The sequence below is a fragment of the Colletotrichum siamense genome (assembly GCF_013390195.1).
Source record: "Colletotrichum siamense strain Cg363 chromosome Unknown KSG_Cg363_contig04, whole genome shotgun sequence".
In the NCBI taxonomy this organism is placed as follows: domain Eukaryota; kingdom Fungi; phylum Ascomycota; class Sordariomycetes; order Glomerellales; family Glomerellaceae; genus Colletotrichum; species Colletotrichum siamense.
Window position 1 is genome coordinate 4,372,401 of NW_023501017.1, and position 14,530 is coordinate 4,386,930.

Below are 14,530 nucleotides of genomic sequence, written 5' to 3' on the forward strand. Positions count from 1 at the left end.
GCTGACAGGGCAAGCGGTGCCACGCTGCGGCGCTGCCTCCTTCCGGGCTGGGGGGCATCCTTCCACCTGAAGCCGGCGTGCATTCATCGGTCCCGATGATAAGAAAGTCGCAAATTATCCGTATCGCCTTTCTATTGCGCTTCCCTCGCACCGGGGCTTCTGTCGTAATCTTGTCGTATTTTCTGCGAATTATGACCGGCAGCGGCTGAATCGCAAGACTCAACAGCAGTTACAGTTCGGAGCTTGGGCCTTATGTCCCCTAATCTCGCTGACAATGCGACGCAGTTTGCTCATCTTCGGTCGCAGATTTGCTGATCCCAATCTACCATCCGGGGTAAGCTTTCACGCGCATGTTCGCAGAAGCCATTTAAATTTTGGTGGAGGACCGCCGCGTGTTCGCCAACGCGTGCGACGTAATTCGTTCTCGAGTCCTGACTCGAAACTTGCGGCACAGATGTCATCCAAAACCCAGTTCCTTGGTACATTTGTGTCGGTTTGAACCGAGCACAGAGTCAAGCTTAGCTGCCTCCAATAGTTCAGACGGCTATGGCTACGCTACGCTACACAGCGTTGCGCTGACCCAGTTGGAAGGAAACACGCGATGAATCCCCCTCACTTGGAGCTCGACCAATGCAAGGGACCCAAAGAGGGAAAAAAGCGTCGGCCGATTGCTTTTGAGGGGTTCAGCGGAGGGGACCAGCAGAATAAGGACCCATCCGCGGCACGTCCTAGCACAGTCGCCCGCGAGAGCAGTCTTCAGGCGGATTCCGAAACGGACAGCATACCATCCGGCGCCAAGATCGGCAAACCAAGAAGTTGGACGGAGCGACGGCGACGCCAAGGGCTCAACGCTCCTAAACAGACCGCTGGGATGTCGTCAAAGCATGCTGGAGAGTGACGCAGTTGCTGCCAGTTTAAGCTGTTGGCCTGCTAGCTTTCTCGCTATTTTTGCCCATGTACAGACCAGACAAGACAAGACCAGAGCCTGCCTGCCAGCTGAAGCTTCTTGTTTCCTCCCCGTCTGGGCTTGAAGCCATCATGGATGTCCGAGCGAAACATGGGACACATGCTGATGGAGGCTGAAGTTAGCATCTGAGGAATACAACCCTCCAAGCCGGCCTGTCCCATCAAAGTTGGCTCCAGTATGACGCAATTGAGGGGACGCTGGACAGTTCTGCACGGTCACACCATCCACACCGTGAGCCTTGGCGCCCAGGACCAGGATAGATCTCCCGCACCGATGGGAGACGCAGAGAAATGATGAGGCGGGACGGTCAAGATTTTTCGCAGCGTCAGGTGAGTAACTGACGGGGGGTCCCCGTTCCCATCCGTCACAGCTGCCAGGGGGTGATCCCAATTGGCGCGAAACTGAACGGAGCGTTCAGGAGGGTGACAGAGCAATCATGGACAATTTCATTTGGCCGCTGGACATTGGTTATCTCGTCTCTGGAGGGCCGACAGTTCGTGACATCGCGCATTCAGGGACCAGAACCATCAGATCTTGTCCGAGGGATGAGTGCGCACGTTTTCCTCGTCCGCGCGCCATTTGGATGGCGAACGTGTTGAACCGATTTGTGTGCAGCGCCGTCGGGTATTTTCCGGCGGCCTCACGTGTAGCACCTTTTTTTCCCTTTCCCCTTTGCGCGCGTCCCATTTGTTGGAGACGGAACATGGGAAGGATCCCGTAAAATGAGCAGGGGATCGACATTGGCGTTTCCGAAAACAATCCTCGCCAAAAAAGCCCGCCGGATCCGAACTGGACCCCCGTCCGAGAACGCTGCAGACCGCTGCAGTTCAACCGCGCTTCGCGGCAGCGTCTAGACCCAAGGGTCTCGACCTCGATATCGAACTTCACGACACCGTTCGGGACGCGGCGCCAAACGCTCACTGCTGGCGGGAACGGTCGCCGGACAGATCAGTGCTAGGAAAACCCAATTCAAGTGGGGTCAGATTGAGACCCTTCACATGGCATCAGGTCCGCAGTTCTTCGAGATCCAGTGGGTCTCATCGAGATTGCCTTGCGCTCAATACTCAGACCTCAGCCGCCGGGATTTTCTCATTGTGGACGAGCGCGATATCTCGCATGGAATGAAGCTTCACGATGCAGACCAAGAGCAGTATGGCACACGAGACAACAGTCGATAATGGCACATGCTCGACGGCACTTGCCGCCTATGGAGAACAACCTCGTGATATCCTAAACCTGTGAAGCGACTCAGATATACCTGCCACCCCAATATCCCCCGCCAACCCGAGCCTTTCGCGCATTGTAGGAATCCTCGTGGCTTGCCAAACGTTTCAGTCAAGACTGCAATCCAGCCGGACCCAAGGACTCGGAACTTGCTCACGGATCAGGCCACATTGCCGGGCCCTGGTGTATCAATGCCAGGGAGACTGGGGAAAGCGTTGCGCGGTGGGCAGAAGACTCGCCTGCCGCCTTGGTCCAACATTCTGCGCGAGAGGGGGAGCGTTCAGACCCCGAGACATGCTTTTCCGGAACAGTATAATCGGCCTTCTTGACGTTGTCTTGGATAACGAACTCTATCAGTTGGTGCTGTCTTGGACAACCATAGTCGGCCGCTTGACTGGTCCGCCAGAAATTGGCCGAACGCCCGGCTCCGCGTTGCTTATTGTCTCTCCTCCCTCCCCTCCCCCTCGACCTGCCCCGTGTTTTCCGCCTTCCTCAAGTGAGTGGACGACGAGGGCGTGTGTTTTGCGTGTTTTGAACCCCAAGAATCGCTCGAATCTTATCTCCCTTTCGATCAAAAGTCTTGGCCATGGAACGCAGTCTGGGGTTGGATTCCCCTGGTGTTGGTCTCGTTGAACCTTGAAATCGGGCTGGAGGGGGTTCACGTTTGGTAGAATGTTTGTCCTGATCAGTAATCTTTGGTTCTGTCTGCTTCCGATGCTATCGATACACTTTTCGAGTTGACTTTTGCACATTCCTCGCGTCGGTAGCTCATAGTATAGTCCTTCAGCTTCACTCAACTCTCCTCCCATGTGTGGTACGGTCGTTCAGAACGTCCGTTCAACGTCGCCCAGTCTGGTTCAGAACCTTTGCTTAGCATTGCATGCTTCCATGTACCCATCTAGAAGTTGTTTGCTCCATGCTCCTTGCACTCAGACCTGGCCACTTCCTTCCTTGCTGTCATCGTTGTTTTTGCCCACATCCTCAGCTGGGGGCGCGTATCGGCGAAGCGGATTCTCGCTGGAAACCTTGCTGTATTTCTCCACGGTGCGAAGCTCGGCCATGAAGTTCGCCACAGACGGGTTTGTGTTGCTGGCGAAGGTGAAGAGCGTGCCGTGCTTGTCAAAAAGATATCTGGCGTAGTCCATCATGAGCCCGCTCACCTCTCTCGGGGCGTTGAAGGTACAAACTGCATCGATGTGACAGACAGCGGGGCAAGTCCGGTTGAACTGCAACTCGCCCTTGCAGTAAATCCTCACTGCACTCCGGAAGAGCTCGGGCCAGTCCTTCTTGCTTGCCATGATGGCCAACTTGAGTATTTTGAGTTGATAAAACTCAGGCCGGAACGGTTTGCGTGGACTGGAACCCGTCTCGCCAAGATAGGCGTTCCATGTGAAGACATCAGGAACGAATAACTTGGGAGTTGCGAGTTTGTCTCCGACCGTGGTAACGCTTACGTTTCTCTCAGTGGTCATGGGTCCTCGTGATGGCTGAGTTGGGGTATTTTTATTTGTGGCATCTGCACCCCCCAAAGTAGGTTCCTGTTGTTGAGAGAACTTCACAGAAGGCAATTTGCCTTCATAGCACCAAAATATCATCAAGCTGATGATGTCGGGGTCCTCGTCCGGGAGATCGATCTCTGTGACACCGTTGGCCACCGTGCCCAGCTGTCTGCGGAACTCGCTGCAGCCCATGAGCAAGTGTGGGTGGACAAAGAAGGTCTCTCTGCCGGGTCCCGCGCGGATAGCGACGATGCTCTTGCTCAATCTGTACGTAGAAAATGTCAGGCAGCTCTCAAGACAGGCAGCGAAGTCAAGTCTCACCTGCCGATTCCCACGCAGGGTTCATGCAGTCCTCTGGGCGTCGTGGATGGAACGAATGGACTGGCACCGGGACCACGGGAGTCTTCATGCTTTGTGACGACCGGCTTGGCTTTCTTGGGAGCGGGGGATTCGGTGACGTTGAACGGACCGAATTTGCTGCTGCCGAAGATACCGACGTTGCCAATGTTTTTGCCATCACCGGTATTGTCATCGCCGTCCGGCGCAGGTCGCTTTTCAGGCCTCATCTTGGCGACGATTTTGGTGATGAGTTGAAGAAAAGGTGAGGAGAGGAGGAGAAGAAGTAGGTTGGGTATGGCAGGGTTTAATGAAAGGTGGTGAGCGTTCATCGGGAAGGAGCCTCAAAGCAAACGGCCACCTTCCTCGGCAATGGAAAACAGAAGCCGCCTGCCTAAGACCGCTATACTCAGACGGCTGGACCCAAACGATGATTTCCTCCTTCTGACCCCGCCTGATTCTTCAACCACCTGCAAAGACAATGCAGCGCCGCAACGTCAAGAGTCATCATGGCTTCTCCTGAAGTCTCGCTCAAGAGCGAAGCATCAGATCTTGACCAGTCTGTTGAACAAATCAAGGTAGATCGAAACAAGGTAGACTCGTCGACGAAGACCATAGGTCCTTTTCTCAAAAAGACCCGGTGTGCTTGTACCCCATCACCAAATCTTTTCTTTCAGCTGAACTGACATAACACCAAGGATGTTTTCCAAAGTCGTGACTACCTACGCCGGCCCCAACAAGACCAAATCCACCGTCCACAAGCAGCTATTGCTCCCTGAAAATCTGACCAGATACGAGAAGATCCATCTACCTGAGGATGTCGAAGTCGTTGAGCACGTACGGGAACGACTGAGTACCTCTGCGTTTCTGGCATATCCAAGGAGGGAATGGTCTTGAGCCGTCAGCTTCCCCTTGCGCGGCACCTCGAGATTGAACGGGAGATGACTTCGCCATTGTCCTTCTGACATCTTTTCATTGCCGTCTCTTTTATTGCCCCTCGTCTATCCGGTTATTTCCACTTTGATGGCCACTTGGACCTATTCGGAAAGCAGAATGCCTGTATAGCACTACTTGAACGGCTTGTTTGTTATAGTAGGCTCTTCCTGGAAGAAGTTTTGCAGTAGTATTTTCAAAATGTCGCGAGGCTATTAGACTACATACTTGAGCATCACCACCCTGCTGGTCTCGCAATGACTATTTAGACTTTCGACCCCTGGCTCCGCTTCTACGTTTGCTCTTCAAAGTGAAGCTCGCGACGATTTCAGGTCAACTATCAGGGGTTGATTTCTGGCATCATACTGGTTATCCATGATAGCAGCGTTGACAAGCAGCGTCACGCCCTCGCTGCCAGCAACCAGAGCACCGCTTTCTCCTTTGGTAGCGTTCGAAAGATCAAATGGTGGTTTGGCCTCGGTGGCCCAACTCACAGCTGTCTCTTTGCTCCTCCATCTCACAGCCTTCGCCCCGTAACCCTCGTGTACGTGTCCGAAGCAATGAAGGCGCGGCCGAGTGCGTCGAATGGCAGTCCATAGCTTGGAGCAACCGATGAACTTGCCTTCCTGGATCTGATCGAGAAAACAGTCGTCGTATGGCACCCGAGGCGGACCATGTGTGACAACGACATCGACGCCCTTTGGGATTGGGTTGACAGCATCGGGGCCGAAGCGATCCTCCTGCGAGCCATACGCGAAAGCCCAGTCGCAGAAATATGGTGTGTATGGCGACGCGTACATTGTGAAAGATCGTCCATCTCGCAACGTAAAGGTGTAATTTCCTTCATCGAGCAGCCGAATGCCGGTCGTCTTGAAATCGAACATGGCTCGGGCTTTGTTATGGTCGTCGGGGTCTGCGTCCTCTTCCTGGCAGTGGCGCGTCCACCAGCGTTGATCGAGAGTCAAGTCGTGGTTTCCGGGGATGACGAGCTTGAGCTCGGCGTTACATGCTGAAAGTCGCTCGATGGTGGGTTTGTACTCTGAAAGCCCGCCTCTCATGGTTAGGTCCCCGCAATGGAGAATGACATCTGCTTTTGGAAGCGTCGCTGGATCTGGGAAACCTGTATGGTGAGTGTCGGAAAGAACGAGGAAGCGAATGGTGGAGGGAGACATATTGAAGGATTTGCAGCTGGAGTCGGATGCTGCTTGTGTGCGACGAATCGAATGCTGGATGATGAGCCTTGAAGATGAGTGTCTCGAGTTGCAGATCAAAGAACTTGAAATACAAAAGAAGTTGTATTTGAGAAAAAAAGCCGTTGGGAAAGAACGCGGAACTTAAGACCCTTCTCCTCTTGCCTCTTGTAAGTTGTGGCTTGCATCAAGTTAAGAAAACCGCAAGGGTTGGAGGGTCGCCTACATTGCGTCACATTTCTTGCCAATTTGGTCCGAACTAAGCGTGCTGTAGGTTGAGATGAGTAATGTTCAAATAAACCCAGATCATTCGTCTCGAATCTGGCTTGATGCAATCGCATTCATCTGATGAAGTTGCCAGTGACATTTCGGTGAGTTAAACTGACCGGGGCACACCGAGGGAGGGTTAGCGCACGGCCCACCCCGCATCGGAGCAGTTGACTCACCTTAAATTTCCAACACCCAAGCTGTGGGATTGCTTTGACTCACTCGCGACAGAGCAGATTACCCCCCCTCCCTCTCTCCCTGAAAAGCGCCGAACCCCCCGCGATCCACTTCAACAGATCATGTCGCAGCAAAAGGGAAAAGCATCCGGCGCCGGCAAGGGCAAGAAGTCCGGCAAGGCCGCCGAGGGCAAGCGGGAGGACGTCCTGCAGGCCGTGGTGAGTTCGCAGCCCGCAAGCGTCATATGGTGGGGCAGAAGCCCGGGTGAGTCTTCAGGGTCGCTAACCACGCCGTGCGCCATTGCAGGTCATCGCCGACTCGTTCCAGGACCGGTTTGCTCCTTTTTCGGTCGAGAAGCCAAGAGTAAGTCGTCTGTACGATTGTCGAGCCCATGCGACGCCGGCTAACCCCTCGCCCGCGGGGTAGTGTCTCCTCCCTCTCGCGAACACGCCCCTCATCGAGTACACCCTGGAGTTCCTCGCCATGAACGGCGTCCAGGAGGTCTACATCTACTGCGGCTCCCACTCTGAGCAGATCGAGAACTATATCAACACCTCCCGCTGGTCGCCGCTGTCGATCCGCACACCTTTCACCAGCCTGCAGTTTATCCGCGTCTCCGATGCCCGATCCGTGGGTGACTTCCTCCGCGACCTCGATGGCCGAGGCATTATGGATGGCGACTTCATCTTGGTACACGGCGATGTCGTCTCGAACATCTCTCTCGACGCTGCTCTCAAGTCACACAAGGCGCGCAAGGAGGTCTCTGCGACGAACATCATGACGGTGGTGCTCAGGTCAGGCGGCGCTGAGGAGCACAGGACAAAGCCGAACGCGGTAAACCCCGTCTTCGTGATGGACTCCAAGACGAAACGATGCCTACACTACGACGAGACGAACCCCCTCCAGAGCGACCACTACATGTCTCTCGACCCTGCAGTCGTCGACGAGCTTTCCACCGATTTCGAGATCCGCGGGGATCTGATCGACGCCGGAATCGACATCTGCACCCCGGAAGTGCTGGCTTTATGGTCTGAGAGTTTCGACTACGAGCTTCCCAGGCGAAACTTCCTGCACGGTGTGCTCAAGGACTGGGAGCTGAACGGAAAGGCCATTTACGCCGAGGTGCTGGAGGACGGGTACGCCGCACGCGCAAACAACCTACAGATGTACGAGTCGATCAGCAGAGACGTCCTCGGCCGTTGGACGTTTCCCTTTGTTCCCGATTGCAACGTGATCCCCGGACAGACGTATAAGATGACGGCTGGCGCGGTCTCAATCGAGGACGGTACCGTCTTGGCGCCGGATAGCTCACTCGCCAGATCCATCCTTGGCCAGGGCACGAGTGTAGGCGCAGGAAGCAGAGTGACCGACAGCATTGTTGGCAGGCGGTGCAGGATCGGAAAGAACGTCCGCATCGAGAACAGCTTCATCTGGGACGACGCCATTATCGAGGATGGTGCGGTAGTGACGAGATCCATTCTCGCCGACTCCAGCGTTGTAGGGAAGGGTGCTTCAGTCGACGCCGGCTGCCTCATCTCATACGGCGTTACAATTAGCGAAAACACCAAAATCCCCGAGAACGCCGTCCTCGCGGTCACCACATACAACGGCTCCCCGGTCGACCCAGACACATCCCTCGTCGGCGCCTCCGGCAAGGGTGCGCACTACGTCGACCCCGAAGCTGAAGATGCAGACGACGAGGACCCCTCAATCCTCCAGCGCTCCCTCATCTACAACCTCGCCCACCTCAACCTCTCCACCTCCTCAGTCTCCACTCTCTCTTCCGAAATCGAAGAGTCCGACGACGAGGGCTTCACCCCCTTCGCCGACCGCGCCCGCACCGACTCCTTCGTCTCAGACGACTCCGCAGGCAAGTCCGGCTTTCACCACGACGCAGTCCACGGCCTCCTCGACGCCCTCCGCGCCGACTCGGGCGACTTCGACTCCGCCAAGCTTGAGTTCATGGGTCTCCGCCTCGCCAACGACGCCTCGGACGTCTCCATGCGCAAAGCCGTCGCCGTCGCCTTCGGCCGCCGCGCCGCGGAGCTCCTCGAGCCCGAACACGGCGGCCTCGAGCCCGCCAAGGCCGCAGACAAGGCGTTCGCCTCCAAGAGCGGCGCCGCCAAGTTTGTCATGGAGGTCGGCGTCGCCGGCGAAGAGGGCGACAACGAGAAGGAGCAGGTCGAGTTCGTCCTCGCGCTGCAGCGCGCGTTGCTCGGCGCGCGCAACCTCGAGCAGACGCGCGCGGGCGTCCTGCTCGCCGCCACGCTGCAGAAGCTGTACAGCCTGGACGTGCTCGAGGAGGAGGGCATCATGGCATGGTGGGAGGACGCGAGAGCGGAGGAGGGCGAGGGCATGGGCACGCTCAAGGAGAAGTGCAAGGCGCTGATTGAGTGGTTCGAGGATGCCGAGGAGGACTCTGACGAGGACGACGAGTAGGTCTTGTGTCCCCCAAAGAGGAAGAGGAGAGGCAGTCGCGCGTCGGCTTCAAGCGCGAACGGGGCCTGAACAGCAGCCTGAAAAGCAGCCGTCATAGACATGTCGAGCGCGTTGTCCAGCTGCCGATAGAGCAGATCCAAAATAGCAAAATAGAGTAAAAGTTCAAGGTATCGTGATGAAGTCAAATGTCACGGTGAACAGCAAAGGTCGGTTGATGGTCTCAGAATGACTTGCTACATTGCAAGTAAAGGTATCATCTCAAAGCATAGCCGCCAGACGCCAAGCTAATCCTGCATAAACATGCAAATTCCCACATAACAATGTCCTTTTTGTCTCCCCGTTTTTGTGTTTGTCCGACCAAAAAAAGTGTTGGCCTCGGCGGCCGCAACCCATCATATATGACAGTTGTTTGAATCGATCCATATGTCCGAAAGCCGTCCCGACCGACGAAACTCCAGTGATGCCTGCTTCATGCGAAAGCGACAGAGCGATCTACCTCTTCTTCTTCTAGTAGTAGTTCTGTAAGTCGCTCCCGCCGCCACCGCCGTAGTTAGGGCCACCGCCGCCTCCCATGGGACGTCCCTGCGGTCCCGTTGGGGCTGGCCCAGTCGGCGCATTTGGTGGAGGTCCCGTGGACCATGCAGCGTTGTAGGGAGCCTGGTACTGCGGCTGTTGGCCGTAGAAACCACCCTGTTGCTGTGCCGGTGCCGCAGGAAGAGAGGGGTAGTTGGAGTCGTCGTAGTCGACCGGCTGGCTGTAGCCGCCTTGCTGGTTACGATCGACGTCGTCCAGAGAGCGGTAGCCATGCATTCCGCGTCCACGTCCGCCCTTAGCGCGACCTCTGCCACCACCCCTACCACCACGGAAGCCGCCGCCACCGCCCCGGCCACGTCCAGAGTGGAAGTCTCGGCGTTCGTTGCGGCCGTTGTACGGAGCACGTCGGTGGTCACGGGAATAGTCCCCTCCATCGTGCTTTCTCTTAGAAGACTTATTGGCGAAGAGGGACTCGTACTCATCCTCGTGGGGGTCCTCGGGCTCAATGCGAAGGATCATCTTCTCGCCAATAGTGGTCTCGAATACCAACGCTTTATCCTGAGGGACGGCTTGCCAGTTATCTATCTTACCGGCGTCAACGGGACGGGCGCCCTTGCGAAGAGCGAGTACGACCAAGGGAATCGGGTTGTCAGTATGGAACTTTGTCTGAAAAGGGACGGGCCGGAGACTGGCTGCCCAAATGCTGTTCTCGTAGCATCCCAGACCGCTGACCTGCCAGGTCACTTTGGCACCCATGCCACCGACCTTCTCCAAGATGCTCGCTGGGCACGGGCGTGGGCAAATGAGGATATTGTTAGCATGATGCTTCAGTTCCTGATCAGGCATGCCGGACGGGATCTGAGCGAGCTTCACCAGCCGTGCAGTATCCTCCTTTTTGATCATGTAGCCCGTGAAGAAGACTGTCTTCTTGATCTGAAGCCTCTGGGGACGTACATCGATGGGCTGCTTGGCGATCTCCGCGTTGTGGAGGTCGATCATGTGCTGTACTTCTGCGACTTCAATGACAGGGTCCAGCGTCGTAGACAGGTCGGCCACTTGCACCACCTCGGCTGTGATCGGTCCGCGGGTGCGCGTAGCGTTGATGGTCTGTCTGCGGTTGTAGTCCGCCATGAAGTCTCTGAAACCCTTGACGTGCTTCGGGCGGTCCTCGTAGATCCGGATCTCGTCGGCGTTCTTGTAAGTCTCCATGACCGCCGTCAGAAACAGCTGCTTGAAGTGCATCGTGCTGCTGAAAGCCTGGTTCGTCGGGCTGACGGCGGGCTTGAGGCCCACCATGTCGAAGTCGAGGCCCTTGCTCTGGATCATCTTCTTGATGAGGTCGCCGAAACCACGCTCAGAGCGACCCGTCAGCAGTACGCACAGAGCGTCCTTCTGCTTGATGCTCAGCCTGACCAGGTCGACAATCGTCTCGTTCCACCATCCTTCCCAGGCTTTTTTCTCTTCGGCCTCGACGCCTTCGCCGGTCGCTGCGAGGATTCGGGAATCGTGCCACCAGCCGCCGTTGCAGATCATATCTTGCGAGGAAAGCACGCCGATGGTAGGGCCACTCCATACTGCATTGTTCGGAAGGGGGGTTTTGAAGACTACAAAAGGGGGGTTGGGTTAGCATCAGCGGCGCAAATGGGTAACACACAGGTAGGGAGCACTGACGAGTGTTGTCGAAATCGTAAATGTGCAGGGCCTTGATCTTATCAACGGCCGGCAGCTGCTTGCCCGCAATGCTCCATCTGCTCAGAGCAGTCGTCGTCGCGGAGGAGGAAGAGTAGGCCGCCTTGGCGGAGCCATTGGCGTATGCGGACGTCATGACTCGGCGGGAAAGTCGGGAAGCTGTCAACATGAAGTTGAACAACTTCGTGGGCCAGCAAGGTGGAATTATCGAGGCGAGGCGAGTCGAGGCGTCGCGCGCGTCGCCCACAAAGTGACCGGGGGGGTGGACGAGACTCGAGCTTTGCGGTGGGTGCGACCGCGGGCTTGTGCCAGTAGGAAGTTCTCTTTGGCTCTGTGTGGGGCTCTTGCCGTCATGAAGGCGTCCCAGCGGCGTTGGCAGGCGCCAAACGGGGATCCAGATTATGTAAGCAATTATTACGTAAGATCGTGAGTTCCTGGAGCTTCACACTTTTGGTGCTGCGAGAAAACTTTTGCATGTTTTTTGCGACCCTCGAAGGACTGATCCACTCGGACTGGTGGGGCCTGGCGGACTGAGTCTGGTTCGGGGGTCGCAAAAAGTTACTGGATTTTGGATCTGGGTCTTTTCTTTTTGTTCGGTCTCTGTCAGTCCAGCTCAAGCCCGCCACCGACGGACGGCATCACCACCAGCTTCCTGCACATGCGCCAACACCATGCAGGCTGCATTTAGATGTTGACTTGGCTTGTTCAAGGTTGCATATTTATATTCGTTTCATCGATTGGGCCCCCGATTCATCTGGTATGCGGCCTCGGATGAGAACCTGAAGGAGTCGCCCTCGCGCATCTGGCCCCTCCCTCGCTGGCACAGATTCAACGACAACAAGGCGCATTGTCTGGGTATTCAACGGCTTGAGCACGAGAGGCAGCTTCGTCATCTTACCTGGTGTGGCGCTGACGCCGAGAGAGACAACCCCAGATACCGGACTGGCTTGACTCAGCTTAGCGTTGGAGTGACCGGAGTTTACAACGGTCTGAAAGGGGGAGGCTCTGGTTGCATGAGTGAGTGAAGGATACACAGCTGCAAACCAATTCTAATACGCCCGCTCGACTCCTCGAGATAACAGCAAAGTTCACCGGAATTCATGACAGACCAAACCAGTGCCAAGACGGACATATTCTCCAGATGTTCCACGATGGATAGCCGGACTAATCAAGCGGTATCCCGCCCCCTTCCAAAGATGTTATTCCCGAACCATTGGTCCTCCAACGTGGTCTTCTCTCCGTCCATGCAAGTATTTCCTGGTTATCAATGTAAAATAATTGACCACCAAAGTTCCTATTTCCCCTGACAAGAGGCAAGGTGCCGGTCATCCGACCCCAGATCCTGGTCCAGCACAATTCCGCGCGCGGGGGAACCAACGAACGCACGCCTGGTCGATCAGTTGCAGGCCAGCTCCAAACGGAGAAACAATTTCCATCAACCATTCCCCTCCATTGAACCAGGTCGTCCGATCTCGCGTTCGTTTTCTCTCCTTGGTTTCAACGGCCCCACCCCTCACTGCTGAGAGCCTCCTCCTTGCCATATCTCGACCTTGCTGCTTATGTGCTACCGGGCTCATTTCCGCGCAACCCATGTCATCCTGGCCCAACTCAAATTGCTAAAACCAGATAGGCTTCGGTCCAAGATGCAACGTTCGCGACCCCCCCTCAAATCCGAAAGATGGAGCATGAATCGACCGAAGCTTTGTGGCGTTTATAACACCCGCCTTGGCTCCCGGTTCCCCGTGTGATTGATGGTGTCTGCCAATGTCAACGTTCATCGCTTCTTGATCCTCGGAAGTCTTGGTTCGCCACCATGCTGTACGGTCATCTGTTGACGCTGGCTATTTGCCTCGCGGCCCCCGCAGCTGCAGCTCCCTCCTGGGCCAACAGGTGTACGATCGTCCCCTCAAAGGGCGACGCGTCAGACTCGCCTGCTATCGCTGAGGCCTTCACCAGGTGCGCCAACAACTCCGAGATCGTCTTCCCCGCCGGCGCCGAGTACAAGATCTACGAGCCCCTTGTTGCGAAGCTGAACAATGTCATCATCAAGGTGCAGGGAAACTTGACATTGTCTCAAGACATTCCGGCTATGCAGGCGCTTGTCGAGGCGAAGGGCGGCACCCTCACGTGGTTCCAAATTGGCGGTACCAACGTGCAATGGATCGGCTCATCTGATGTGCGTCTCTTCTCTTTTGCCTTCGAACTTACTGCCCACGACAACATGCGCTGACCGAACTATGAATAGCCTCACGCGGGATGGATCAAGTCGCACGGACAGGCATGGTGGGATCTTAACCAGCCCGGTCAGGCGGGCACCCCCAACCGCCCTCATCTCATGCAGTTCAACGTCCAGAACGGCGTCATGAAGCACATGAAGTCCCTCAAGCCCATCGGCTGGAACTTCTCCATCAAGGGCAAGAACATCACCATTTCCGACACCGTCATCGACGCCCGCTCCTCGAGCAGCGCGTTCCCCTTCAACACCGACGGCTTCGACGTCGGCGCCAAGGACGTAACCATCACCAACAGCAACATCTTCAACGGCGACGACGCCATTGCGATCAACGACGGCGCGAACAACGTCGTCTTCAAGCACGCCACCATCGGCTTCGAGACGCACGGCATGAGCGTTGGCTCCCTCGGGTCCAAGGTCGCGTCCGTTGCCGACGTGCAGAACATCCGATTCGAGGACGTCACCGTCAAGGGCGGATTGTACGCTGCTCGCTTCAAGAGCTGGATCGGTGGACAGGGTCTGGCCAAGAACATCACCTGGAGCAACATCCGCGTCGACAACGTGACGTTCCCCATCTTTGTCACCCAGACATACTTCAACCAGGCCAGCGCTGGCGGCGACAGACCCAACAACTCGTCTGTCATGATGGAGGACTTCACGTGGGAGCACTTCTCGGGTAACATTAACACATATAGCCCTGGTGATGGATCTTGCACTTCCGACGTAAGTCCCGACCACTCTGCTCATCCCCTGAGGTCCTTGCTGACAATTCGCAGCCTTGCTGGTACAATGTTGGCCTCGCCAATCTCACCCACACTGAAGCCGTCATCATTGAGTGCAACACCGAGAAGTCGTGCAAGAACTTCCAGACCAGAGACATCAAGGTTCACCCGCAGAGCAAGAGCGAGTCCAAGCTCATCTGCATGAATGCGATGCCTGATCTGAACCCCCAGCTGGGCTTTGACTGCAAGAACGGCACGTTTGCTCCTACACTCTGAATAGTGCTACGTAGAGCAGCGGATAATTGAATCACACTTTGAGC

General features: G+C 56.0%; 6 protein-coding genes across 6 annotated transcripts; 3 read left to right on the forward strand and 3 right to left on the reverse strand.

Moving 5' to 3' along the window:
• Nucleotides 1-3,120: 3,120 nt before the first annotated feature.
• Nucleotides 3,121-4,256, reverse strand: CGCS363_v007061 (uncharacterized protein; the record flags this gene model as incomplete). The annotated part of the gene is made up of 2 exons (XM_036638910.1): nt 3,121-3,955; nt 4,012-4,256. 2 exons carry the CDS (start codon nt 4,254-4,256, stop codon nt 3,121-3,123), a joined length of 1,080 nt encoding a protein of 359 aa, XP_036495882.1.
• Nucleotides 4,257-4,535: 279 nt separating this feature from the next.
• CGCS363_v007062 (uncharacterized protein) lies at nt 4,536-4,923 on the forward strand (the record flags this gene model as incomplete). Its single annotated transcript, XM_036638911.1, has 2 exons — nt 4,536-4,666; nt 4,725-4,923. The coding sequence occupies 2 exons, from the start codon at nt 4,536-4,538 to the stop codon at nt 4,921-4,923; spliced, it is 330 nt and encodes a 109-aa protein (XP_036495885.1).
• A 341-nt stretch (nt 4,924-5,264) lies between these two features.
• MPPED1 (Metallophosphoesterase domain-containing protein 1) lies at nt 5,265-6,131 on the reverse strand (the record flags this gene model as incomplete). Its single annotated transcript, XM_036638912.1, has 1 exon — nt 5,265-6,131. One exon carries the CDS (start codon nt 6,129-6,131, stop codon nt 5,265-5,267), a length of 867 nt encoding a protein of 288 aa, XP_036495884.1.
• A 584-nt stretch (nt 6,132-6,715) lies between these two features.
• Nucleotides 6,716-9,032, forward strand: tif225 (putative translation initiation factor eIF-2B subunit epsilon; the record flags this gene model as incomplete). Its single annotated transcript, XM_036638913.1, has 3 exons — nt 6,716-6,811; nt 6,900-6,956; nt 7,020-9,032. The coding sequence occupies 3 exons, from the start codon at nt 6,716-6,718 to the stop codon at nt 9,030-9,032; spliced, it is 2,166 nt and encodes a 721-aa protein (XP_036495887.1).
• A 507-nt stretch (nt 9,033-9,539) lies between these two features.
• CGCS363_v007065 (Uncharacterized protein) lies at nt 9,540-11,391 on the reverse strand (the record flags this gene model as incomplete). The annotated part of the gene is made up of 2 exons (XM_036638914.1): nt 9,540-11,170; nt 11,238-11,391. 2 exons carry the CDS (start codon nt 11,389-11,391, stop codon nt 9,540-9,542), a joined length of 1,785 nt encoding a protein of 594 aa, XP_036495886.1.
• A 1,677-nt stretch (nt 11,392-13,068) lies between these two features.
• Nucleotides 13,069-14,486, forward strand: pgxC-1 (putative exopolygalacturonase C; the record flags this gene model as incomplete). The annotated part of the gene is made up of 3 exons (XM_036638915.1): nt 13,069-13,431; nt 13,501-14,211; nt 14,265-14,486. 3 exons carry the CDS (start codon nt 13,069-13,071, stop codon nt 14,484-14,486), a joined length of 1,296 nt encoding a protein of 431 aa, XP_036495888.1.
• Nucleotides 14,487-14,530: the final 44 nt, after the last annotated feature.